The sequence below is a fragment of the Aphanomyces invadans genome, assembly GCF_000520115.1.
Source record: "Aphanomyces invadans strain NJM9701 unplaced genomic scaffold supercont1.11, whole genome shotgun sequence".
Classification (NCBI taxonomy): Eukaryota; Oomycota; class Saprolegniomycetes; order Saprolegniales; family Verrucalvaceae; genus Aphanomyces; species Aphanomyces invadans.
Genome location: NW_008580156.1, coordinates 1,156,934 through 1,182,952, shown reverse-complemented (window position 1 = coordinate 1,182,952; position 26,019 = coordinate 1,156,934). Strand labels below are relative to the sequence as shown.

The window sequence follows — 26,019 nt, the reverse complement described above, 5'->3', positions numbered from 1 at the left end:
GTCCCCCGACGGCAGCCGTGCATTGCGTTGCCTAAGGGCAGCACAGTCGGTGGACACACACAAGACAACAAACAGCCAAATCGAGTCGATCGGCGGCAGTCCAACACAAGTTGGAGAAATGGCAGGCGGACGAAAGGCACACCACGCGAGACTCGCTAGCTTGTGCATGGCGGCAGTCGCCACGTACAAGCCAGCGACTTCTATCGCGCTGGTGATCGAAGTGGATGGGACATTTCGGTGCCCAGCGGCAGCAACATGCCGTGGCAGACTCGGAGGAATTCCATGGATTTTGTCGCAACTGCAATTGTTGATTCGCGGTACATGATTGGCTTGATTTTAGCCAATCATGACCGCGATGGGCAGATTCGCACACGCCGCGGTTCCATTTCGACTTTACCCACGACAAGCACACGATGGCGGACGTCGTGACGGAGTTCAAGGTGGGCATGACGTGCGAAGGGTGCTCCGGCGCATGTGAACGCATCCTCAAGAAGATTGCAGGTACGCATGCGCAGTGAATGTCTGCTACTGTGCTTACGGCTGTGTGTGTTCCAATCAACGAATGCAGGAGTGACGTCGGTGTCTTGCGACATTCCTGGCCAACAAGTGCTCGTGACCGGGACAGCGGACCCCGCCGTGATGCTGGAAGCACTGCTCAAGTGGTCCAAAGCGAGTGGCAAGAGCGTGGAATTGGTCCAGTAAGATAGGTTAATGTCACATGTCTGGCGGAATATCCCATTGCGAGAGCCCCGTTTCCTTGTTGAAGTAGTACGGCTTGTTTTGAGCGTCGTCCCATTGCTCGATCCATGGGCTCTTCTTCGCTTTCTTCTCTTCCGCGGTTTTCTCCGCTTCGAGCTTCGCCACGTCGTCGCCTTCGTCTTGCAGTGCATCCTCGAGGCCGGCGGCAATGCGGTTCTTGTACTTGGTCGCGTTTGCCACGAGTTTCTTTCCGGCCGCAGTGTCCTCAACCGTTTCTTTGAGCTTCATCGCCATCTTCTCGGCACGGTTCATCGGTTTGGGCTCGCGCCACACAGCAGGCCAAATTTGCTCCACGTGGACGGCGTAGTTGCTTTGAATCGTCAATTGAAACGGCCCCTCCATGTCTTTCTTGTAGGCCGCAATCAAGATTGTGTACGTGCGAGCTTGCAATTCGCATTTGACCGATACCTGCCGCTCTCGTACGGGCGCACCGCTGTGCTTGACGACGTGGAGTTTATCCAGCACCTTGACTCGGGACGCTCGGTCGGCCATGGTTCCTTGGACAATGTACACCGCGATCGGCAGCACGGTGACGGGTGCGAGACCTGCTTTGTCGACCTGTGTGACTGTCAGAATCACTTCCGTTGGTCGCGTCACCCCCAACGAGTAGTGCGGGTTGTTGTCAAGTGTGCAGTCGGGGTTGTGGCGCGTCGGGAGGCCGCTTGCAGTTTCGTTCTTGATCGAGAACGTCCCATGGTGGGTTAACTTGGTCCACTTGTTCGGGTCGTAGTACTTGCACACGTACAAGCACCGGAACGCGTTGCAAAAGTCGTCAAAGCTCATCCAGAACGTGTTGTCGTTCGAGTTGGCTTGGACGCCCAAGTGCTTTTTGAGCCGTCGAGTCCACAGAGGCGAGTCGTCCCCCCAGTCCCCGCGCCACTCGGCGTGATCTCCCGGGGGATTTCGCAGCTTGATGAGCTGATGGCTGTCGATTTCACGGATGTCGTAGATGCAGTAGCACGCTCCAAAGACGAGGCCCGTGTCGAGGATCTCATGGTCGGCATTGTCGCTCGTGATCGTGCCTGCCCCCATGAGGAATCGGTTGCTCTTGTGGCTCAGCAACTGCTTCCACAACGTCTTCTTTCGCGCACCCCGCGACGCCTGCGACAAGAAAATTTCCTCGGACGCATGGCCCGTCAATGCCTCCAACGCGTGGTGGACAAACCCTTGCTCGAGCGTAGCGTATCCGCCGTAGTACTTGGCATACGCTTTCTCCAGCAGGGGGACCCACAGCTCTTCAAAGTGGCGGCTATGCGCAAACGCAGCGCCGGCGGAAATGTCCATCTTGTGCGCGTCGCTGAGGACGGGAAAGTAGTCGTCGACGATCACGGTTTCCCACTGCGAATTCTTGAACAGCCGAATGGCGTACGCCCCGGTCAACGACGTTTGCTTGGTGATGAACAGGTTGTCGATGACCGGGTCGACCTTGCCATCGTCAACGCCGCCCGACGCCGCGAGAATACTGACTGCGCTCAAGAACCATCCGTCGTTGAGCCGGCCAAACCGGACGTCGTCGGGGTCCGTGCCGCCGTCAAAGAGGCCGGCGGTAATGTTGATGGCTGTCGACACCCGCCAGTCGACGACTTCGGCTTCGTTGGCACACCCTGCCAAGGACGCGTATGCGGGTGGGAAGTCGGGGTCGACAAACTGCAGCGACCGACCGTACTGGCCGACGTTGCATGCATAGCCCGACTCGATTTCCGAAATCGCTTCGTGGGCATTGATCACGGCTTCCGGGACAGTCTCGTCCACGGCAATGCCTTCCTGTTCCCGGCGCACGCGTCGCGCGACGCTCTCTTCGTACATTTTCCGGCACATATCGGTCTCTCGTGTTTGCCAATACGCCTGCACTTCCATTTGGTGGGCGACACTTGCTGCGTCCTCGGCGTCCACGATCGCGTCTTTGCGGTCCATTTCAGCGCTAAACGCGGCTTTGAGCGTGTGGAATCGGTGCCGCTCTTCGCGCGTGAGCGAGATGAGCCACGTCGCCACCAGCGGGATATCAATCGACGCGTGGGACGATGTCTTGAAGATGTCGGCGGGGGGGTTGATTCCGTTCGACATGAGCTTGAACCGATTTTCGCGCAGGAACTTTTGAAACAGCACGCGCTCGCGGGACAAGCGTGCATCCGCCGCGTTCAACAGCATGAGCTGAAAGTGGATGATGCACCGAGTCTCTTCAAAGAATTCCACGTCCAGCGCCGCGTCCTTTGCCGGCAACGCGTGCAAATGCGCCAACGAGTCGACAAATTCGTACGGCTCGTCCACTTCGTCCGGAGAAAGCGGGTGCGGGGAGACAATCAACGGTTTCTTGTCTTCGCTGCTGCCGACGCCGTCAATGGGGGGGTTGCCCGTCTCGGGGTCGACGTCGACATTGCTGAAGCTTCCCCCTTGGCCGGGGCTCGTGGGTTGCGGTCGCTCCTTCAGCTCGGTCCTGTCTCGACTGGTTTTCGTGATGGCCAAGCTCAGTTTTTTCGTTTTGGTTGCAACAGAAGTCTTGGCGTCCTGAAGGAGCTTGGAGTTGGCTGCCGCGGCTTGCAATTCCTGACCTTTCGACATCATCATGCGCTGCAAACGTCGAGTCACTCGATGATTCTTCATTCGCATGAGGGCCTTGTACCCATAGCCAAAGAGGCCGATGTACGCAAATGGTCCGCGTCCGTGCTGCAAAATGTCCCACACGACGTCTGCATACGTGAAGAGCGCATCCTTGCGTCGAGCAGTCGATCCATCGTCCAGTAGTCGGTTCGAGCATTGCCATATCGTGTCGTCAATGTCAAGCGCCACGTCGGTGGCGGACTTTCGCGGCGGCATCGCGACGACCCCAATCTCCTGGAGCGCGGCGACGTCCGACGCCGACTTTTTCTTGCCATACGAGAGCCGCTGGTACTCGAGTTCGGCTTCCTTTTCACGTCGCTCGCGGTCGACGAATTCCGTGCACTCGAGGATGAGTGGCTGTCGCCGGTCGTCAAACACCCCCTTGGCGACCGTGCTCGCTTCGCGGAGGATGCTTTCGTTCACGTACTTGGCGGCAATCCCCATGCGGACGGGGGTCACGGAACACAAGTTGGCCGTGTACCCGATGAACGCAAGCAACGAAAACGACGAGAGGCCGATTCCAAACCCGAGCGGATCGAAGAACATGACGCCGATGCAGCCCCAGAAGAACGCCACCAGGAGCGCCCGGTACACGTTGAACGTTTCGCTGTTCTCGTCCGTCACGTTGTTTGTCGCGGCGTTGTACGAAAAGATCGGAAACACGTACGGCGAGTAGAACACGACAAGGTCCGGCTCGCGGCACATGCGAATCGCCACGATGTTGATAGTAAACTTGAGCAAGAGGACAATCATGGCAATCGAAAAGCAAAAAAAGATGTTCACGCCAAAGAGGACGGCGAGCGTGACAAACCCGACCGCGCACGCGACAATGATGCGGTTCGCGACGGCTTGGTACTTTGGGGCGAGGTAGTAGTCGTTGCGGACCCATTGCCGGAGAAAGAAAATGGTCGTGTACGCTGTAAACGCGACAAACGTGAACGCGCCGCCGACGGGAACACTGACCCACACGTACATTTCAAACAGAAACACGGGGGCGACGCCCGAGACGACCATAAACGCCTGGCGCACGAAATTCGACAAGACCCAGTTGTCGTCGCGCCATTTGCACAGCGCCACGACGACGAGGAGCCCGAGGGGGTAAAACACCAGCACGGTGAAAATCCACAGCGACTGGACGTCGTACAAGTGCATGTCTTGCACGACCAAAAACAAGTACAGCCCCATAATCCACGCCAACGACGTGCTCAAGACGACGCTTTGGCGGATGTCCGCAGTCACGTCGAGGACGTGGAACCACTTGAACACGGGCGACACGGAAAAGATGAGCACTATCGCGGCGACCCACAGCACGTGGCCAAACCACGCGGGGGCTTCCGTGAACGACGCGAGCACGCCAAACACAAACAGGCAGCCCAAGAGACTGACAAAGCAGCCTAACGTCAAGTAGTCCTCATGCAGGAGGTACCCTTGTCGGAATGCTTGGTACAGCGTCATCTTTTCAAAATCAATCTCCACTGGCGGCGCGGCGGTCGTGTCATTTCGCGGGGACGTGACCCGCTGGTACCTGGCCCCACGTCGGCGGCATGGCATTCGGCTCAAACACTGCAGGAGCTTGTCTCGCCATGTCCGTTTGGTGGGTGCAGGCGATGCAGCAGCCGTGGAAGAGGTCATACCTCCATCGCTGGGGGCCGTGGGGTTGGCCTCTTCGAGGGGGTTGGTGCCGTCAGGACCATTGCTATTGTCTGGGGAGACGGCAACTTCGCCGGCCTCTAAATCTAGCTCATCTGCATTCTTGTTTTGCTTTTCGGTTGTGTCCGCTTCGTTCGCTGCGGCTTCCATGGCATCATCAGCAGGGTCGTCGTCCTGGTTTCCCGGTGCTGGGTGTTTGGCTTTCCCTGCAAGTTGCAACACGGACGCAGCACCCCCGCCTAGCCCCAGCATTGCTGCCCCACCTTTCAGGACCGGCAGGGGTGGCATCTTGAACTCATTCGACGAGTCGTCTGGCGCGCCCCCCCGGAGAGATGGAAGCACGAATGTGTTGCGCATCGCGTCGGCTTCCTTGGCGAATTCCGCCTCTTCGTCAAATTCTTCGTCGTCCACGTCATCGTCTTCGTCTTCCGGCGGCCAAATTACGAGGCGGTGGTCGTTCTTGCGCCACTGGACAAACACAACCGTGGACAACATGAGCAGAATCGGCGAAAAGATCGACAGCAACAAGATAAACGTCGACTTTGTTGCGGCCCACAGAAACAGACCGGACATCACGACCATGAGCTCCGACGCGGCCGCTAGAATAAAAGGCAGGCGAAACCCCGGCTTGTAGAGGTATACTTGGGCCGCGTACTCGGTGAGGAGGCGCTGCTTCATGAGGAAGAACGCGCGCGAGCTCGCGAGTGCGATGCCAGTGAACAAGACAATCACAAAGCTCAGGACACCGAACACCCAGAGCGGCCAGAATTGTCCAAACATGGGCAGCTTGACGCCAGTGGCGCTGTCCGTCGTAAACGCTACGGCGACGAGCAGAAACAGAAAGAAGAACGAGAGAAACCCAAGACCAAACTCGGGAGTCGCGCTCAAATCGAGCTGCTTCTCGTGCTGGTATTCGTGGCCAAAGAAAGTGATCCCGCCCGCTTCTTGGGCACTCATCCGGGGAAGGTTGCGGCCGACGATTTCGCGGCACAGCGCGACGCCAAAAATGGCAAAGCACAGGGTGTGCCCGAGGAGCCAGTACTTGCCGCAGGAGATCACCAAACTCACGCGCGTCAGCCCCATGAGCAACGAGATGTACCCTGCCGACCACGTGAGATGCCCCCGCAAAACCAGCGCGAGCGTGGCGTCTAAGAGAAGGATCGTAGCGAAAATTCCAATCCCTTGGGTCGGGTATTCACTCCGGACGTAGCCCACGATGGCGTAGGCGGCCAAGATCGCGACCGCGGTCAAATACAGCCGTCGGTTGGCCTTGGTGGGTTTGTCGTTTACAAATGCGGATTGCAAAATGTCGGCCAGTTCAAACCCAGGAATCGTTCGGACTACCGAATAGTACGGCCCAAGGAGCGCGTCAAACGGCGAGACGGGCTTGATCCCGCGCTCGTGGCGGAGCGCTTCAGTGGCTGTGGCCATCTTGAGGCCGACCGTCCCAAGGTTTTTGAACTTCTTCTTGAGCAGCCCGACCTTCTTGCCGACGGTGACGACGGCGAGGACTTGCGCCAGCGACTTCATGATCTTCTTGTCGTTTGTAAACGTAAGCCAGATCATCGGAAGCATGTTGAGCGTGAGAGAGAACGCTGTGAGGCTGAAGAATTCAATCGGCGTGCCTCCGTAAAACACGCGCGGGTCGGCAAAGATGGAACAAAACAGAAAGAGAAACCCGCACACGCACGCGACGGCCATGCACAACATGATTTCGCGCGTCATGCGCCACCCCATGCGCTGCCACTTGACGCACGCATAGACACCAACGAGGCCCCCGCACCCAATAAATATGAGGAAGAACCCCACCGCGGGGGGCTGCACCGTCGACACGGCCGTCGCACCCCATGTGATCACGATGCAGAACGGCGCGAGCACGCACGTATTGACCGCCATCGTCGCGTAATACATGTGGCGTCGAAAATCCATGTTGTGCGGCGTTTTGTCATAGCACAGGAACAACATCGCTACGACGGGCATCGGCTTCGAGTTCGCCTTGGCATTCGTGGCTGCTGTAGTCGCAGCGACGGGCGGCGTCCTTGTCGCTGCTGTGGTCAACCTGTCTTTCGCCTGACCGTTGTCGTCGTGGGGGTGGAGCGCAAGCCCGGCCAAGTAGGATGGCACGCGGTCGAGACGGCAGTGCATCTTGCGGCAATACTGCACACTCATGTACAGCAAAATGACTACGGACGGACCAAACTGTAGCGCTGACAAGAGGAACGGGCCGCGGCTAAACTCTTTCGAGTACACTGGGGGGGTTCCGAGCCCGGGGACTTTGGGCACGAGGACCGCAAAGTACATGGACAGCGTGACGTCGGGGTTGTCTTGGTGAATATTGACGCCGAGAATGATGCCAGCGCCAAGTGCGTCGCCGTACTTGTTGACCGGGTGCGCGGTAAAGTTCCTCGACACGGCATCGAAATCCTCAGCGACATTCACGACTTGGGCCGACTCTTGTTGCTTCACCCAGCCCAAGGCCGGGTCGAGCCACTCGAGGGGCCCGAGCAACGTGTCTGTTTCGATGTCGGTCTGCCGACGAAACACAAACAGCTCCGCGTCAAAGTTCATCGTCACACGGGCAAACGGCGCGAAGCCGTAGATCGGGATCAGCGACTTGTTTCCCGCGTGATTGTTCATCCCTCGCGTGTTGTCCGGTCGAACGAGGATGCCTCCTTGCGACTTGGACATTTTGTAGTAGTTTTGCAGCCGCTGGTCGCCCGGTGTCCACACGCGACCGTACACGCTCGTGTACAAGCTCACGGGAACTTCGGGGTAGAATCCGCCCATGCCCCCTGCCACGCGGGCGTTCGGGATGAACGTTTCCTCCACTTTGACTTGGAACGGTACGACAGTTTGGCGCAGTCGCATGCACGGCACGTCCGTAAAGTTGCCGCTGCTGTCGAAGCACGCGCCGGAAGCCAACGGCAACCAGACTTCTTCGACACAGACCGGTTGTTTGGGCATCGCGAACGACGAGTCCTCGCCCGCGTTTGGGGTGAATTGCACGACGCTCGAAAACGCCGAGCAATAAATCACATGCACCGTCAGTGCCGCGATGAAATCGTGGGCGAATTCCATCCCGTCGTCGTAATCCAGCACTTCGACGAGAAATGGCGTTCCGGACGTGCGGTAGCCAAACGCAAGGTCCCGTTTGATGTCTTGCTTTCCGCGGCAGCCCGCTTGGGCGCACGGCGGCCACACTGGATTCAAACTGTTGAGGATCGGGTCGGACGCGAGGACGTCGACGCCAAAAGTGACTCGAATAAACGCATCCGTCGAGACCGAAAACGGTCCAAACGAGTCGAGCTCTGGCAAGTTGCGCATTTCCACGACAGTGACCGTCAGGTTTCCGCCAGCGTATTTGAACGTGCCCGCGTCCGGGCAAAGGGTGGGGCCACCTGCACACGAAAACGAGTTGTTGAGTATGAGCTGTTCGACGCGAGTGTCGGCCCGCCCGGGCGAATAGCTTGTCTGTGCGTCTGTGGTGTGAACGAGTATGCTCCATACAATCCAGGATGCAGCCACAAAACTTTGCCAGCCATCCCAGGCGCGTGGCCGATGGATGGGCGGCGCCATGCAGGAATATATGACGACCTTTCGAAAAGACACCGGTAACGAGCGGTTTCACATCGGTTACAGACTGACAGAGAAAAAAGGCAGATGGACACCACTCAGCAGTACGCGAGGTGGCTGGCCAGCAAAGCGACGCGCAAGTTGAAAGGGCATCGAGGTGATATTGAGCCACCCACGACAATGCGGCGGCTGCTGTCCCAGACTTCGTGACCAGTGTCGTGGTCACCCGTTTCAAAGATTAATATTTTGATTGGCTTGATTAAAACTGTTATGCCTTGACGATTGGCTATAATGTTTCGATATATAGAATTTCAGCCAATGATATCGGATCACAATGCTGGACATGCAACGGCAAAGAATCAGCCAATCACAAAGCACCATTCCCTCAGCTTTGGTGCAGTTGCATTTGGTTCCAACGACAGCATGACGACCGCACGGCAAGTCCTGCTCAGCGTACGCGTCATGGACGAAATACAGCAGTTCCAGGATGGCATCTTCCTTGACATGGAGTCGCTAAAGGTGCTTAGCGCTCAGCCGGATGGGCAGGGCGACAACGACCTCCCACATCTCGAGGTCCGTGCGGTCCAAGCTCTGGCCGACTGGTTCGGGCAGCACAAACTTGTTCGATTGCCCAAATTGCTTCGCGAACATCCAACCTTGATCAAAGTTGTAGTAGCGTACGCTTTGCAAGCTGGCAGTCTCATGGTTCTCAAGTGCCTTCTACGAAGGGGGTATTTGTCGCCACACCAGGGTGCCCTCCTCAACCTGGCCGTTGTCCACGGCCAACTCGAAGTCCTTGAGTACCTTCTCCCCCGCATGCAGCTATGTACAATATCGCCGCGTCGAGCTGCGGCATCGTCCGCTGAAAACGCTGCAAAGGCACATGTCAACGCGCTAACATCCACAGACACTGGAAACGAGGTTTCTGACCAAGCGCGCACAAGTTTGAAAAAACTCCAGACGGCTGCAGCGATGCTGTCTCTCTTCAGTACGCATCCGTGTCGGTGCAAAGTTTGCGCACCGGCCCCCATGGCCGCTTCCGTGGTGCTTCGAACCCCGCGTCTCGTCAAGGCTATCTATGGCTTTCAAACCACGATGGAAAGCTGTTCAGCGTTCCAGTATCTGTACGATCCGTGCTCGTTCGAGTGCCCTGCTCAACGACATACGTCTTACTTTACCACGACATCAAGACTCCTCCAACCGCATCAACCCGCCAGCCTCGCCTATCGATCTCGTGTCGGTTTGTATATTGGAAGCGGGCACCACCTCGTCGCCCATGCCGCATTGACGCAGTGGCGCGACAACGGTGCCTCTCCACGCTTGGAGTGCCTGCGTCAGGTATACCCCCACATGGTTGCAGTGGTTGTAGTGGACGCTCTGTGCTTTGGCCCGATCGATGTTCTCCAGTACCTTCACGATCAAGGCTGGCTGCGATCATTCCACCAAACTTCGTCCATTTTCAGCGAAGTAGCAGCCGCCATTCTCCAGCCAAAGTCAGTGCAAGCATTTCTACAAGACCATGGGTACGACGTCCCATGGCTCTATCGTTCGTCTGGCGTTGGAGCGTGCTTTCAGCGAGTCTTGCGGTGTAAACGCGTAGCGCGGTGCATCGTGGGCTTTCAGTGTGGCGTCCCCTTCGCACTCTCGTTCCACTCGCTCGTCACCCCGGACAGTCTCTTGACACCGGACGAGCGCGCTTGGCTTGACAAGCAGGAACATCTGTCCCCGCAAGTCGCCGTGTCCGACGCAAAACGCGCGCCGATTTGGCGCTACATGACCCTGGGCCACCACTTGAACGCCCATCGACTGTTTACTCTGCGTGGCACCTCTCACAGCAACATGAAAGCGTTGATGGACGCGGTGATACGTGTGCGGGATGGAGCGCTTTTCGACGTGGTGGTCGTTGAGGTGCTGGCATTTGGCCAAGTGTCGCTGGCACGCTGGCTCGTGAAGCACCACCGCGTTCGCAACTTCCCAGTCGATGCCATGGACATCGCAGCGGCGGCCAACAACTTGTCCGTGTTGACGTATTTGCATGGGATGAAGTACAAGTGTACGACGGATGCCATGGACGAGGCGGCGCGCCTCGGTCACTTTGAAGTCGTCAAGTTCCTGCACCTGAACCGTTTGGAAGGGGCGACGAAACGAGCGGTTGATTTAGCAGCGGCCAATGGGCACATCGAGATCGTGCAATATCTGCTACACCGACGCCAGGAAGGGTGTACAGCTTATGCGCTCGCCGCTGCCCGCGCGAACGGCCATGTAAATATCGCGCGGTTTCTCGTCAAGTCAGTGGCGAGGTTCCAAAATGCCGCACCAACTAGACTCGATACCCTTGTCCGTCAGGCCTTTCTGCTCGACGCGTTCTGGACGTTGATCGATTCGTTTCAGCAGGGACTGCCTGTGGACATGTTGAGTCTGCGTCCTTTGCGAACCCTCGCGAGGCGGTTTTGTCCAAAGACTGTGGCTGGTGCGGCGAGTCGCAATAAGTCGGCCCTGCGGCGCGAGGTATGGGAGGTCCATGTCGAAGCGAAGAAGTTGCTCCTGCCTTGGTTTCAAACATACGGCTGCGGTCGCCTGTGGAAGCTGCTGTTCCTCATGCCCGAGACCGTTGACATGGTGTCGATTGCTGCGCTGAGTGGTGGCCGCATCGATGTTGTCCAGTATTTTCATGACCACGGGCACTTGTTTTCGTTTCCAGGCGATGCAGTCGCCGTTGCCCGGTGCCATCGGCACGACGCCGTGAGTGCTTTCTTGCATCGATGTGGATATGCACAAACTTGCAAAACCTCAAACACCCCGGTGTGCCCTTGCGTCCTCGAGTGGAATGTTGTGCATGTGGTCGGTATTGGACTGCGTCAAGGTGCCGACGACAGGTGTGGCCTTGTGAGCAAGAATCGCGCGACGACCGATGTCCCAAAACAGTCGCGGGTCCGACATGGACGCCGCACCGCCACGGGCTCACGTACGAGCAAGCTGGAATGAGCGGGGGCGATGGTTCCATCACAGCAGGGCCGCCTAAGTTGCTACCGACGGGAGCGCTGCCGCGGTCGTCGTCGTCATCGTCGATACCAGTCGCATGGTCGCCCACGACGCCACTCGAATTGGAATCTCGCGACGTGCGACACACAGCAATGTCGCTTCGACGTGCGGTGCACCAAGGTGGAGCATCGTGTTTGTTATGACCCCCAGTCCAATGCAAACCCATAAAACTCCAAACTTTGCGTTCCTGGCTCGTTCACGAACCTCCCTCTGTCTCTCTGGACAATCCCTCGACTAGATACGTCAGTGTTCATGATGCACCACAAGTGTCGTGGATTCCCTGGCCCTGACAGGGCGACCGAAGGGGGCACGAGGACATCGCGAAGTCCTCAACTCGATTGTCGCGAAAGTGAATGTTGCAACGCGATTGCAGCGTCGGGGGGGGGGCTCGGACGACGTGGGTCTCTCTCCCTCCGGTCTTTGTGTCTGCCGTGTCACAAACCCGCCTGCCATGCCATTGGTAACAACTACTACCTGATGGAGCTCCACCGAGCCCCACATTTTTTCATATCTCGAGGTGCGGCGCCCCCTGAACATCTGGCTGGTTCTCCCAGGCGACGTAATGGCTGCGGCGACGCTTCTACCAATAGCCCCGATGCGTGATACAGAGTTTGCAACTTGCACGAGCTCACCGATATGATGCTGCACGGGGAGCCGCCGAGTCCTGCCATCGCAACGGCAGATTGGCCACGGTACTTGGACCTGTCTCGGCCGCAGTCCACTCCGACACGAAAGCGTTCCCGGTTCAGCGACGTCCACGAGCACTCGATCACAGAGTACTACCGCCAAGAGTGCCTCGTGGCGTATTACACGCCTCGCAACCTCGCACCGTTGCGTATGGACCACGAAGACGAAGATGACGCGTTACCGCCCCGCAAGCAGCGCGTCGGACGGCGGCACGTGACCTTTCACAGCGACCTGGACGTCGTTGGCGTGGCTGACCCCGACGTCGACCGGCGACCCACGCCCGTTGCGCCCGTTCCGTCCGACGAAATGCGCAACTTGCTGGCGGCGCGCGTGATTCCGCCTCAAAACAAATGAACGTCCATATCGGAGTTCAATCGAGAGCTCGCACGACGCCGTTGCTTTACGACGTTCTCATGAAACGACACAGCAACCGCGTAGACTACAACAGCTCGATCGGTCGTTTTCGTCGTCCTACGATAAAAATACCGTGATCATTTGCATGTGCGAGAGCACGTGCCATGGCACGGCGACAGCACCTCGGACAGGGCACCCTCCATCACGTTGCGGGACGCCAGTGTCTCGACAGCGCTAAAGTCTGCGACCCACGCCGCATTGCCTTCATGTGCCACGGGAGTTGAAACGCATCTGGTCGTGCAACGTCGTGGAGCGAAACCAGGACAAGAGTGCATTATCGTACGTGACGTTTAGCGGTCGTGGGGGAGCGTGGACAAGGCCAGGTGGTGCGCCGACGTCCCCTTTGGCATGTGTTGGAATCTCCCACGCCGAAGACGGTTCCGGAGGCGGTGCTGGCAGTGGATCGTTGAAGTCGACCCATGCGTGGGGCTGGACTCGATCGTCTCCAGCCGCATCGTCCACGATGGAGCCTGCTCCGCCGAGTCAGAATCCTGGATTGTCATGACAGCCGTACGTTGTCGTTGGGGCTGTACCCACGTGCCGTCGACCATGCACGCGTCGCACACGCGATGGAGTCCATCCAAGCCATACACGTCCTTCCGCGCCTTGGAACAGTCGGAACAAACGATGTCGCCGCACGACTGCGACCGCTCCATCAATGACAACACAAACAAGAGCGGGCGTACCCGGCAGTGATGGCGGCGAAAGTACATGCCAAACGGGACGTGGCAGATCATGCACCCGACCAACGCGTCGTCGTCAACCCACCACACGGTGTAAGGCTCGTCCGTCTACTGCATCCGTTAGCATGGTGTCGTCGCCACGTCTTGCGGCACTGCACCCGTCGGTCTTTGGGCGGTGCTGGCACACGTTTCCACTGCATCTCGGGCTCTCGCAAGTCCTTGTAGCTCGCGTTCGAGAGAAGGCGAAAGCCCTGCCGCAGGTGCTTTTTGAACTTTTTGGCGGGCGACTCTTCTTTCTCGGGCGCCGGGGGGAGTTTGCACGTGTGCGCCGGCGAGTGCTTTGACGTCATTCCCTTGGAAAGCGACGACGATTCCATGGACGTGTGCCGTTGCAGGTGGAGCGTCGCCAGCCGCACCGCCTGCGGCGTGAGCTCGGACCGTTGTTTGGTCAACACCCGACCCGTCAAACTCGACGGGTGAGGCTCATGCTGCGGCTGGCCTGTCGGCGACGTCGACATCGCGATATAAGGAGTCAAATCCATGGCGGCGTCCGTTATTGTCAGAAGTGTATCATCGGTGGAGGCGGCGCCAGGCAAAGATTGGCCGTTTCAGCCTCGGACGATGCCAGAAGTGGAGAAAAATCTCGCGTACTTCTAGAGTGGCGCTGCCGATCTCCACCAACTCGACACCCATATCACCTCTGCGGAATGCGCGGGGCCAACTCAAGGATGTTCGTTTGCGACGGGGGCTTCACGGTCGACACAGTCATCGTCGACAAGGCATGGATCCCCCCGCCGAGTCTGGTGGTGTCTCACGGCAGCCAGGTCCAGCACGTGGGCGACGTGGGCTTGCCGGAGCGAAAAGATACGTTGCATTCGAGTCGTTAAGGTTCCAAAGGCGGTGTGAAATGATGCGATGTGGAACGGCGACGACGCGACATGAGTTTGGCGACGAGGGCTAGGACCGTTGGATGCCCGGGCGAAACAACCAAGAACAAGATCGCGACGTATCGAAGCCAGCCACGCCTTGGTCGCTTGAGAAGCCAGGTCAGGGCCACGACGCCGCCGACGAGCCATCGATGGCCACGGATGAAACGCCACGTCAAGCGTCTACGTCAAAGAAGAACCTTTAGCCTATCGACAGAGATAGATCAAGTGTGCGAGAGTGACAACGGGGCTGCTTGCCTAGACAATGCTTTGCGCAATGGTGTTGACAGGGCTTTTATGGGAACGCTCTTGTCCGTGAAATGCTGCGAGTTGGCATTCACCCATGTCAGCGTTCGTGGACGTTCGTCGACGAATTCATCGGGAAAATCCGGGGGGTCGCTCAGGAGGGTCTCCACATTTCGGTCACTATCGCCGCCCATGAGTCCTCCGAAGGCTTGACGTGCAATGCATGCACCTGTGATCGTGCGGTTCTGGATGAAGTCCAAGGGGAGACTCAAGGGGGCTTTCGGGGGACTCTGCTGTGGCTACAACGGCAGGCACAGGACGCATGGCGACGTCGACGTTTCGCGCACACGAGTGATCACAACGAGGGGCATCGTGGGGGGAATCGTCGTCAGCGCGATGGTTCGGAGAGTCGGCGTCAGCCATCTCGGGAACTTTTTGTACCTCAAGACCTGACGATTTCCCGTCAACCGGAAGGTCGACGCTACACGTTACGACGACTTCGTTTTGAACGAGCTCCACCGCTGGAACTGGTGCACCGACATCGTTGTCTCCAATTTCAGTGTGTTTGTGCATCGAGCTGTCGTCCACTTCTAGCACCTCGTCTTCTTCGGGGCCGTGGTCCTTTACAGTCTTGGCCTTGTTCACATTCGAGGCGGAGAGTGACCTTTCATCTTGGGATGTCGTCGAGTCGTTCCCGAGCACCGATTCCGTCAAGCAGGCGTCGTCGTCGGCGTTGTTGGCATGCTCGTCTTCTGGCTGCACCGTGTTGTTGTGTCCTTTCCCTGGTGCCTGCGCCCATTCGACACTACAAATTGAGCATTGGGTACAACCACCTTAGCAGCTCTAGTTGCCACAAGGTACCTGTGCGAAAGTGCAGGCGTCGCTCGCTCGTTGTCATCGTGGTGGTGATTCTTGGCAAGTGGATCCTCTGCATCGTATTGGGATCGCCGCCTATCATGTACGCCGTGTGAGTGTATACATTGGCCGCCCAACGACGGCATGTCGCCCTCTCGACGCACAGGCCGTTCGTCGCGCTTTCGAACGAGACGTTGTAATGTGCGTGCAGCATGCGCCACATGAGGTCGCGCTGGCCAGCGCCATATTGGGCCAGCTGTGCCTTGGCCAAATGAACGTCTTGGGGGGCATACGCGGCATAGAACTCCTCCAGTTCGCCCAACGCGTCGTCGACATCGTCCCCAGCAGCGTCCCCGTCGAAGTTGAGTCTGGCCAAAGCGCAATTACTGCGATCTGAAACCACGTTGAGGGGTGGATGATTTGTCCTCGACCGTTTACGCTGGACTTCACGTACCTTCCGTACTCGTTGCCCCCGGTACGGTCTTTCTGCGACAGTCGTTGCGACCATCGATCGATTGACCTGTGAAGTAGACTCCGTCGTCATCGTCGTCTTCATGTGCGATGCTATGGCTTTGCTCGAGCCTCTCGAGGCGGCGGCGCGCGACCGGATCCATCCACACGCCATTTGTCAAGCACGCGTCGCACACTCGATGCATGCCAACCAGGCCATACACCTCACGCTTGGATTCGGCACAGTGACCGCATACGACGTCGCCACAGCTCTAAACGATCAATACGTTGCCGATCGCAGGTATTGTGTCCATCCAGTCTTTCCGACGTACGCGGCAATGGTGGCGGCGAAGGAAGAGCGTAAACTTGGTATTGCACACCATGCACCCGCTAACTTCTTCGTTGCGGGTCCACACCACGCAATAGTCTTCCCCTGGCTGCAAAGCAAGCGTGAGGCAATGACTAAAGTCTGGTCGACACCTTGACTTGATGCGATGGCGCCGTGTGAAAGTCATGGCCGACGTCGTCCGAGTGGGCAGTCGAGATGGTCGAGTCAGCAAAGCTCTCGCCGTTTTGAAGGGCTGCCACGCGGCGGCCTGTCGACGACGACATGGCAAGTTGTCGGCGCGAGCTACACAGGTCGTCCCGGGCGACGCTCGACGCCGTTGTGGCGAATGTCTAAAATTAGCGCGGTCCCGGCAGTTTCACGGATTTTCTGGCAGGCAACGGATTCGTCGGCGGCGACCGAGAGGTGGCACTGAAGTGCTTGCCGCTGCACAAATGAGATAGCCAGGGACATGCGCCTTGCGCTGCCTCATGGGCAGCGTGTGTTGTACTGCCTCCCATTCGCGTTTGCCCGAAACTGGCCTTGTTTTTAGTCTGGTCCGCGGCGCACAAGATTTTATCGACGTGGGTTAACAGTGTCTAGTGCGGCAGGACCCCCCCTAATTGTTTGGTGTGGTCGGAGTGAAGCGTGTTTAAGAGTATCTCGTTGGGGGAAGGGCATGGGCTCGTCGGTGAAAGCCATCAAGTTGGGTCTCGATCGGGGTGTTCATCTGCAATGTCGAGGTGACCGTCGCCGCCACTCTCAAACGTGACAGCGCGACGACCAGACTGCGTGACTGTGACGGGGCCGAGGGCATCATCGGGTGGCTGTCGACAGTGGCGCGTAGATAGCTCGTGGCGACGCATGCATTCTAGGCTGTCGAGTGGCGCAATAGATGCGCTCCAGTCTCGCTCCACCAAGCCTGGGTGTTCTTCAACCAGCAGCGCCCGGCGAGCCGCCACCACCAATTTCGGCCTCGATTGAGTACTTTTGGCCCGCGTCCACCAGGTACCAGTACACCTACCTACGTACGTACCTACCTACCGCGGCGGCGGATTTGAACCAAGCGGTGCAGCCTCGGACCAGCAGCTTTCTGATGTCGTCACTTCGCACACCAAATACGGTGCAGTGGAAGTCCGTGATCGCCACCAGGTACCACCACCTGTGGCGGGGCGGCCACTCTCGGCGACGTGGGGCCGCCCCACCACCACCGCGACGGCGGGAGGGCGATACAAGTAACACAACAGGTGGGGGCGCGATACAGGGGTACTTCGACGGAGATAGACATGCGGTCGGCAGCGGGCGCTGGTGCAAGGCGTTCCCCAACGCCGCTGCATCCATTCCGAGCACGCACCCTCGGGGTCGATGTCGTCGTGGCGATCGCCGAGCCACTAGCGCCGCCCCCCCAGCCTTCTCGGCCGAGTTCGCCCTTCAAATTTCGAATTTTCAAACGTGACAGCGCGGCAATCCACCAATCCGTGGGCGAGAAAGGGCAGTCAATTGTAACGATACAGTGCGGTACTTCGAAGTTTTCCCCCTCGCAGCTCGTTTTATTCCAATTCGATACATTTTCCTTGTCATTTTATTCCAAAACGGAGATGATACAGCCACCACCCACTGTTGTGACACCGGCCGAGGGACGCCACGGAGACGCCGACGGCGCGGGTCGTCACGTCCTGCGGGGTTTACTCGCGGGGGTGGTCGGGGCGACCGGTGTGGCCTGGTGTGCACGACGGCGTCGACGCCACCGCACGCCACAAACATACTATCGTGATGGCATCGAACGCGGCCGAGGCAGCGCCGTGTGGCATCGCCGAGGCTGGCCCGCTCGCGGGGGCCACATGCGCCCGCTCGTGGCTGTATACAGAATCAAAACCATACAATCCACTCTTGATGTTTGTATGGTGGTCGTCCCGAGCTTGGTTTTCACGGGGCCATTTGGGCATAGAAAGCAACAACGGGGTCGTTTCATTGTGTGACTTGGCTCGCAGACACCGTCGTCGTCGTCGTCGTCGTCGGCGCTGGATTGATGGAAGGTCACGACGTCCATCATGGCAGTGCTGTGGAGGCCAAACCGGACAGCGTATTGTCGCCCAAGCAGCAGGAGCAGCACCAGTATGGCGGCGATGGATCGTCGATTGCGGACGGCGCGGCAGGAACTAGTAGCGACGGTGCGGCAGCGGCGTTCACGTGCAAAACCAAGGGCTGTGCGACGTCCGTAGCCGCACCAGACACGGCGTGCAGTCTCCATGGCGCACGTCCGCGTCGGACCCGGCCTGCATCCTCCCGAATCAGCCATGCCACATCCCCTCCGCCACCACAAGCACCAACCACGAGAAAGTCGGCGAGCAGCAGGTCCAAGGCGCCGCTGCCCCAGACTCTAGACGCGCTCCCGACCGCCACGATTGAGCTGACCGGCGACGCGTCGGCGCAAAAGTGCTCGTATCATGACTGCCCCAACCGCGCCAAGGTGAGCCAGTCGTACGGCATCTTTTGCAACCGTCATGCGGTGGTGTTTCCATGTGGATTCCCTGGCTGCCGCGATAAAGCGCCAACGAATGGCACGCGTTGCCCCAAACATCAAGAGCACGGCACGACCATGCTGGACGAAGCGCTGGCCGTGCGCTCCCAGAGCATTCCCGTCTGCCGCACCAAGGGATGTTTCAAGAACGACCAAGGGCGAGGGTTCTGCCGCGGCCACGAAAAGCTCATGATGGCGACGGGGCAGCTCCCCCACGCCATCAACAAGCGCCGACTCAACAGCGCGTACACCATGTGCTGCTACCCGAACTGCGGCAAGCATTCGCAACGCAACCACTTGTGCCGGATCCATGGCAACGACCTCATCAAGCAAGCTCAACATCTCGTCGACACCAAACAGACCACGCAATCGTTTGAGGATACACTCGCGTCGCTGCAGCGCGAGCTCCGACGATGTACCCACCCGGACTGCGACAAGAATGCTCAGCGAGACCGCCTCTGCACGACGCATTACCATCTCCGTGGCCAGGCCGAGAAGGGCCTGGATGCAAAACAACTCACGTCGATGGCGCTCACGGACGCATCGATGTCCAAGGAAAAGGTACTCAAGTTTTGCTCCGAGGCGCAGTGCACGCAGCCCGTCTACTGCAACTGGTTGTGCCAGCCGCACTACGAGCAGCGCGAGAAAAAATCGGGACACAAGCAGCAACTCGCCAAGCAACCCGCCGCCGCGAGCCAGCACATCGAGTCCGCTGCCAAGTCCAGCAGAGTAAAGACGGACTACCTCACCGCGTCTGCGTCCACGACGGGCATGGTGGACCTGTTGGACCATCATCATGCATCGTCGTCGGTGCAGCAGCGCGACCACCACTTGTACGCGGATGCGCTCAGCTTGCACGACGAGTATGGCAAGAAGCTGCATGAGCAGCCCCACCACCACCACCACCACCACGCTCCATCCGACCAACGACATCCGAGCAACCCCACGTCGTACTGGGACCCGCACCTGTCTTCCCCCGCCTTTCCGTCGACATCGCGCCACCAGCTCCATCCGTCCAACCCGCTCGCGACGTCTGGACTGACCCGGTACGGCTACCTCGAGTACAACGACGCGCCATCGACCGTGTTTTTTCAAGACGCGGCTGGGTTCCCTCCGTCCCGCACGACTTGTGCCAACCCGACCTGTTCACGGCAAGTTCTCGGCAAGGGGTTGTGCGAAATGTGTCTCGGGGTGCCGCCGCACGTCCATTTTCCGTTTGCGTCGTCGTCGTCCGCAACGTCGGCGTTTGATGTCAAGCCACCGCCTTCGTCGACTTCGTCGTCGGATCATTTTGCGTGGACGCCGTCCACCGGGTCGTTTCACTTCAACGACACGACCAAGCCGCCCCACGGATCGACACATCACTTTGCCAGCACGCCGTCGTCTTCGCGCACGTGCAACTTTGATGAGTGCCAGACCGTGTCCAAGGCGCCGCTCTGCCTCGTGCACGCGAACGCAACGTTGTGCGTCGCCCCCCTCTGCGAAGAGATGGTGTCCGTGCCAGGCTTTTGCACGGACCATGCCCTCGACAATTCGTGCGCGGTCCCGGGCTGCCACATGGCAGTCCTCGGCTCGAACCCCACAACCTGCGTCCATCATGTAGCCGCCACCCGCTGCTCCCACAGCCAGTGCTACAAGTACGCGACCAAGACAAGCAATGACGTGCATTGCACGGTCCACGACGTCGGCATGATGGGCGTCATCGACCACTGCAAGCTGTGCGAAATGTACGACATGGCGTGCCCGTTGGTCGGGTCGACCACAGCCACCAATTCTTCCTCCCGCCCCAACACATCGACGCTGGCCAAAGAAAACACGCCGCACAACTCGGCGGCCGCGCCGCACTTTACGACTCTCAGTGGCCACAAGCTGTCGTTGTAGCGAGTTTAACACAGTCGACATGTTCACCCTCGATAGCTCCAGTCTCGACCCCGGCCACCGCCTGCACCGAGTGGTGGTGGATGCTCCAGATGATGGGAAATTGCAGGGAAGTGCTGCTCTCTACACCGCACTTCGGACTGCGACGACACGAATCATCCCGCCCATCTCCAACCCACTCAACCTCGTTACCCCCGTTGGCAACGTCCAGGTACCGTCGTCACACTGATATGCAAGACAACGACGTGGTGCGCCATCGTCGTCGTGCGGGTGAAACTTTGACGCCTCGGCTTGATCGGTCGTTGCATTCAGATCGGGGATTCTTTACGTTCAGCTGGGCTCGAATGCTAGGGGAAGCACGACCGCCAACATGGAATCTCCTGGCGCAGCCCCACGAGCCAGTGTGAGTCGGTTCATCTGGACCGATGCGCATTGGGAATGGAGCGCCAGGTGCTCCAGTAGCATCGCTTGGCATCGCCGTCCCGTCGTCGATGGATGCATGGCAAGTTGTCCCGTCGAAAGCGTTGAACGGTGTCCTGCCGTATTGTGGTGGATGAATCTTTGGAGGAGGGCAAGCGCACCATTGCCGCGTTACTGCGGGACGAGTTGGGATGACGTAGCCCGGTGGCTTGGACGCTGCATGGCTGATGGGATCTTGCGTTCGTCGGCAGTCGTGAGGGTTGCAGACGGGGACACCACGACGGACGGGCCAAACACGAACCGAAGGAGCGACAAATACGTCGGCTTGAAGTGGGCTGGGCGCCTCGATAGAATCACCGACATGGCTACACAAAAGAACAGCACCTACGGTCGACGCATTAGACGGTTGCAAAGTCACATGCCCATCGTTTGGGTGCATCTCTCTCAGACATACATCGGCGTGCCGCCATCGAAGCCAACGCGCGATGGCTTTGTGTCGTTGGAGAATGGCCCACACAACATCAAGCCCACGCACCGCCGTGTACAACATGAGTTCGTTCCGTCGTTTCGGGTCTTCGCAAAAGAGGCTGAGCCCCGCCATGAACTAACCATTCCATCCATCGTGATCCTCAAGACAAATGCGCAGTACCCCGCCAAAGAGTGCCGACAGCGAGTAGTCTTCGTGGAAACTGTTGCGGGTCGCACACAAAAAGACCTTGACAAGCGCCTACGTGGCAAACGACTTGAGCCCCGTCACCATGCATACCACACACTGGAGAAACGAGATGGAGTTGTACATGGTGGCCCGTGGTTGAATGCGACGGTGCCTACCTGGTAGGACGACAAGAATGCCGACGACCGCAGCGTCGCGAGCGCGGTTTGCGTCAGCGTTTTAGCCGGGGCCGACACCAACTGGCGACGCTTGAATAACAACAGGGGCGTAAAGTGCACAGGAACATACAAACGAGCAGCGCGGACGACACCGTCCGTGATCCAGTCCTTCACGGCGTGGGCCACGCATGATTCCCTACCCGATCGAGTCGAGATAAACCAACTTGCCGATCGTCTTGGAACGTACAAACGAGCAGCGCAGAATCAACCTCTAACGTACCGATGAAAGTGGGGCTGGCACGGAGTAAATGCCACAACTCGACCGGTGGACGCATCGATGTCGCCGCGGTGCCGTCGCCGTAGCACATAGTCTGTGCCGTGGTGTGACAGGTTCCCGGCATGGATGATAAAGTTGTAGTAACTCTACAAGTCGCACCACCGCAGTCAATCGTACCCGCTCCCGTTTGAGCCATGGTGATGGGCAAAATGCAAGTTTCTCGACGCAATGGAAGCATCTGCGCATCGAGCTCCATACATGCACACGAGAAGAATGCCATGTCGCACCTTAGGCAGGTACGACGGGGTGTACGCCGCTGCGTAGATGATGGGGCCGTTCGCCAGCGCAAAGAGCATCTCGGTCGAGTACGTTGTGAGAAACGGGTGGTCGTCAAGCACTTTATCGATCCCAATACGTTCTTGCCATGATGCGTGGCGGAGGTAGATGTCGAGCATGCGAATGAAAATGTAAAGCGAGATCACCGGCCGCCGCGACGGAGTGTCCAGGAAGAGGCTCAGGCCGCAAACGGCACCGGCGATCGCCTTGTGCGTTGCGTCGTCTGGTGTGCACGGCCCACGGACATAGTTTAAGACGATTTCTGTCGCCCGGTACGACCCAACGAGCGCGCCGACAAACCCACCGAAGCGAAACGTGTCGCTTTGAGACAACAGGCGCAATGCGTCTGCGTACGAGTTGGTGTCGTCGACGCCCCATTTCCGTGATGCAAGAAGAAGGGCTGTGAAGGCTTTCGCGCCGTAAGCGAGGACGAATGCGCGAGCACCTGCTTTCAACGCGCCACCAAGCTCCGACAATTCGGTTGTCAGGGGTCCTTTGAAAGACGATGGCAGTGGACGCGTCACCAGGGGAGCAGCTGCGATCGACGATGCCGACGGTGGTGGTGGAGGAGGAAGGACGTCATGGTACTGGCGATGCTGCATCTGAAGGTTGTGTTGCTCGAGGAATTCCGGCGTGAGTGGGCGGATATGCACTTCAATTGGAGGAACTGGGCTGTCTTGATCAATGGCAAGGCCAACACCATCGTCTCTATGTTGCAGGTAGTCCACGTCGTCCTGGCGCGTCTCGATCTCGTGCTGCAAGGACTGCTTCTGCGCGTCTTCGCCAAACACGGCCGAATACACCCGTTCCATCTCGCTGGATCGCCTGTTGCGTCGAATTCTTTATTTAAGGGGTTTTCCTTACATAGGGCATTTGGTTAGCCAATGAATGTCATTTAAACATTGTTGAACACCCAATCCAGACCCGTGAAACATACGGATAAAGGATGTAATATCCGGGTGATCTCATCTTGAATTTGGACCCACCTACGCCACATCGACGACGGCGCAGCACGAATCGTCCAGCATGCTTGCTTGGTGGCTGCGCCAGTCCCTGATGCTGCAATGTTGCATGTAGTGCCAGTAGTCGAAGCTGGAGTAAGTCCAGAAAGACTTGTATTTCGTGCGCAACATGTCTTTGTCTTGACGCTGCCGTGCGTTAAAGCGCGCCATCTACAAGAGTAGGATGTGCAATTGCTATGACAACGCATTGCACACCATGTAAATAACTTAAGGCACATGCAACCATTCGACGAGCCCTCGCAATAGTAAGTGCGCCTTGGCCCGTCTACTTGAGCGTGGTGAAGACGCCCGTCATTTCAATCTCGTCGTCCGAGCTGTCGCTAGTGCGCTCGCCTTCCGGGTGTTCGACGGCAGGCGTCGTCGCTTCGGGTTGTTCACTATCGGGAATGGTATCTGAGGCGGCCGAGAAGCTGCGCGCGCTGTCCTTGTCATGCAGGAAGCTGTCAAAGGTCGCGGGAGGGCGTGCGAGTTGTTTTTGCTTGGATACATCTTCGTCAAAGTCATCGTACATATCTTCGTGGTCTTCTTGTGGAACCGAGTACCGTTGCAACGAAGAAAACTTGGACGGCAGGGCTCTCGATGTTGTCTGCAGTCCCGTCGATGCGGCATGCGGGAATTGACTCGAAGGGAACGCAGCATTCGAATTCGCCAACGAGGACGACGTCGTGATGGCACCGCGCAAACTAGACATTGGCGCCGATGACGAGCGCGGAAAGTTGTTAAAGCTGGCGGCAGCCGAGTCACTGCGGGTGGAGCTGGGGGTTGTGACGGTTTGTCGTGGCATGTCACGGGGAACTTGGTTCTCCGGCAAAATCGTCGCGTGCTGTAAGAGGAATCGCAGGACAACCGTGATCACTTGCCCGCCGCACGTCGGACACTTGGGCGACGGGTTGAACACTTTGGTCACGACCATCGAGATGAAGTTGCGGAACGCTTGCATGCGATAGTTCACAACAACTTTGGACTTGGCAGAAAAGTAGTGCTTCTTTGGGAATTCAAACGACGCGATGGCCTTGGCAATGTTCATGCAGCGAGGGCATGTCGGCATGGTCTCAAACAAATCGAGGAGGTTGTCGCGGAACTCGAGAAAGTCATTGTATCGGCGCTTCGTCTCTTGAATAACTGTAGTCGCGCCACGGCGCACCAAGATGCGGTAGTACGTGACATTGTCGATCAAGCTCGTGTTGAGAATCCACGTCTTGATGTTGACGTCGTCGAGGTTTAACGACGGGGTGGCCGACACGCGGGGAGACGCGGTCGACGACATGAACGAGCCTCGCGGTGTGGAGCTGGTTTTGATCATGACGGTGGTAGTTGCTTCTTCGCTTCGGGCTAGTGATTTCGCGTGGGTGGCACGGAAATGAGGAGTCCTTCCTAGCCTGCGACTCGTCCTGATGTGACTGCCCTCGCAATTGTCCAGCGCAAACAGAAATTGCCAAACCATGAATCTGCGTGGATTGTCAAACTGGGTGCTCCGACGTTGGTAGTATTATAATATGTAGAGGGCGTTGCAAAAAATGTAATACTTGTTGCTTTTGTTACAATACCATGCAAATTGTGCAATATGTAATACTTGTTGCTTTTGTTACAATACCATGCAAATTGTGCATTACAGAACCAATTTTATTTGAATTCTATCGATCTATTACAATGTACCACAAGGACACTTGAAATCGGTATTCTGTGCAACTTGTTGAAGTTGTGCATTCCTCCTCATAATATTTTCAATTTATTAATAGCAAAGTTCTAAAGTATAACATACCTGTGGATTCAGTATAACACTTCAAAATTTCATGAACCTCTCTCCGTTCCATGTGGAAACACCTTACCACTTGGAAAATGTATGGTTTCATGTTTTGTCAATGTATCTCACCCATCATCTGAGGTGTGTCGCCAGAATTTGAAGTACTGCCGCGCTGGATAAACTTGGTCGCGCGCGCAGAGTACACGATGACATTCCATAGACTTGGATTTCAGACGCACCATGTAAATGCAATAGGTGAAGACACTACGTGGCAAAGCCGCATTCGTGGCCTGGGCAAGTTGGCTGGTTGGCCGCCCCACGTGGCATTCTGGCAAACTGAACTAATGGACGTAAGGTCCAACGTACGTGAGTGTCCTTGTACGCCTCGTACATTACTCTCTTCGAAAAGACATTGTGTAAGGTTTTGGTAAATGTACGTATCATCCTCGCACATTACAACGACATGAGATGGGTAGAGCCGACCAGCAGCGCTCTGCCGTCAATTCATGGATGGAACCTCCCGACGAAGGCTTTAGGCTGACGGTACGATACAAGCGAAGGCATGGTGAAATGCCAAATGTGGCATCTCGGCGTCGCTGCCTCCAGGGATCGTGAAGGTCGTGGAGTTGCAAGGTGGTCGAGATTCCTCGTGATTGAGATTTCTTGTAGTGCAACTGCGGTGACTTCGAATTCAATCTTCAGCTGCGTACAAATAGCATACTAGTACGCCAGAGCGTGCGCAACACGACATCGTGCGCATTACGTGTTGGAATCTTCTCCAC

At 57.6% G+C, this 26,019-nt stretch overlaps 9 protein-coding genes across 20 annotated transcripts; 4 read left to right on the top strand and 5 right to left on the bottom strand.

The window, feature by feature from the left end:
• Positions 1-166: 166 nt before the first annotated feature.
• Positions 167-702, top strand: H310_06474 (hypothetical protein; the record flags this gene model as incomplete). Its single annotated transcript, XM_008871561.1, has 3 exons — positions 167-317; positions 364-501; positions 569-702. The coding sequence occupies 3 exons, from the start codon at positions 167-169 to the stop codon at positions 700-702; spliced, it is 423 nt and encodes a 140-aa protein (XP_008869783.1).
• Positions 703-714: 12 nt separating this feature from the next.
• H310_06473 (hypothetical protein) lies at positions 715-8,583 on the bottom strand (the record flags this gene model as incomplete). Its single annotated transcript, XM_008871560.1, has 1 exon — positions 715-8,583. The coding sequence occupies one exon, from the start codon at positions 8,581-8,583 to the stop codon at positions 715-717; it is 7,869 nt and encodes a 2,622-aa protein (XP_008869782.1).
• Positions 8,584-9,003: 420 nt separating this feature from the next.
• H310_06472 (hypothetical protein) lies at positions 9,004-11,326 on the top strand (the record flags this gene model as incomplete). The annotated part of the gene is made up of 3 exons (XM_008871559.1): positions 9,004-9,886; positions 9,950-11,201; positions 11,245-11,326. The coding sequence occupies 3 exons, from the start codon at positions 9,004-9,006 to the stop codon at positions 11,324-11,326; spliced, it is 2,217 nt and encodes a 738-aa protein (XP_008869781.1).
• Positions 11,327-12,238: 912 nt separating this feature from the next.
• H310_06471 (hypothetical protein) lies at positions 12,239-12,963 on the top strand. Its single transcript, XM_008871558.1, has one exon. The coding sequence runs from the start codon at positions 12,259-12,261 to the stop codon at positions 12,661-12,663; it is 405 nt and encodes a 134-aa protein (XP_008869780.1). The 5' UTR covers positions 12,239-12,258; the 3' UTR covers positions 12,664-12,963.
• H310_06470 (hypothetical protein) lies at positions 12,255-14,148 on the bottom strand. 7 transcript variants are annotated; one of them, XM_008871552.1, is made up of 6 exons: positions 13,565-14,053; positions 13,410-13,514; positions 13,238-13,364; positions 13,007-13,193; positions 12,846-12,954; positions 12,255-12,780 (listed from the first exon to the last, which is right to left on the bottom strand). In XM_008871552.1, exons 1-6 carry the CDS (start codon positions 13,946-13,948, stop codon positions 12,721-12,723), a joined length of 972 nt encoding a protein of 323 aa, XP_008869774.1. In that variant the 5' UTR covers positions 13,949-14,053; the 3' UTR covers positions 12,255-12,720. The 7 variants fall into 7 exon arrangements, with proteins under 7 accessions (XP_008869774.1, XP_008869773.1, XP_008869779.1 ...); XM_008871551.1 differs by having other exon boundaries at positions 13,238-13,514; positions 13,565-14,148; XM_008871557.1 differs by having other exon boundaries at positions 13,007-13,364.
• On the bottom strand, positions 14,107-16,555 carry H310_06469 (hypothetical protein). The gene is made up of 8 exons (XM_008871550.1): positions 16,364-16,555; positions 16,216-16,320; positions 15,888-16,155; positions 15,598-15,826; positions 15,440-15,529; positions 14,808-15,383; positions 14,591-14,758; positions 14,107-14,515 (listed from the first exon to the last, which is right to left on the bottom strand). Exons 1-8 carry the CDS (start codon positions 16,493-16,495, stop codon positions 14,290-14,292), a joined length of 1,794 nt encoding a protein of 597 aa, XP_008869772.1. The 5' UTR covers positions 16,496-16,555; the 3' UTR covers positions 14,107-14,289.
• A 1,614-nt stretch (positions 16,556-18,169) lies between these two features.
• H310_06468 (hypothetical protein) lies at positions 18,170-20,651 on the top strand. Its single transcript, XM_008871549.1, has one exon. It carries the CDS (start codon positions 18,238-18,240, stop codon positions 20,608-20,610), a length of 2,373 nt encoding a protein of 790 aa, XP_008869771.1. The 5' UTR covers positions 18,170-18,237; the 3' UTR covers positions 20,611-20,651.
• Positions 20,652-20,892: 241 nt separating this feature from the next.
• H310_06467 (hypothetical protein) lies at positions 20,893-23,302 on the bottom strand. 6 transcript variants are annotated; one of them, XM_008871544.1, is made up of 7 exons: positions 22,423-23,302; positions 22,139-22,281; positions 21,859-22,054; positions 21,677-21,754; positions 21,482-21,631; positions 21,189-21,411; positions 20,893-21,143 (listed from the first exon to the last, which is right to left on the bottom strand). In XM_008871544.1, the coding sequence occupies exons 1-6, from the start codon at positions 23,281-23,283 to the stop codon at positions 21,199-21,201; spliced, it is 1,641 nt and encodes a 546-aa protein (XP_008869766.1). In that variant the 5' UTR covers positions 23,284-23,302; the 3' UTR covers positions 20,893-21,143; positions 21,189-21,198. The 6 variants fall into 6 exon arrangements, with proteins under 6 accessions (XP_008869766.1, XP_008869768.1, XP_008869770.1 ...); XM_008871546.1 differs by having other exon boundaries at positions 21,482-21,614; XM_008871548.1 differs by having other exon boundaries at positions 21,482-21,754.
• A 191-nt stretch (positions 23,303-23,493) lies between these two features.
• On the bottom strand, positions 23,494-24,912 carry H310_06466 (hypothetical protein). Its single transcript, XM_008871542.1, has one exon. It carries the CDS (start codon positions 24,794-24,796, stop codon positions 23,759-23,761), a length of 1,038 nt encoding a protein of 345 aa, XP_008869764.1. The 5' UTR covers positions 24,797-24,912; the 3' UTR covers positions 23,494-23,758.
• Positions 24,913-26,019: the final 1,107 nt, after the last annotated feature.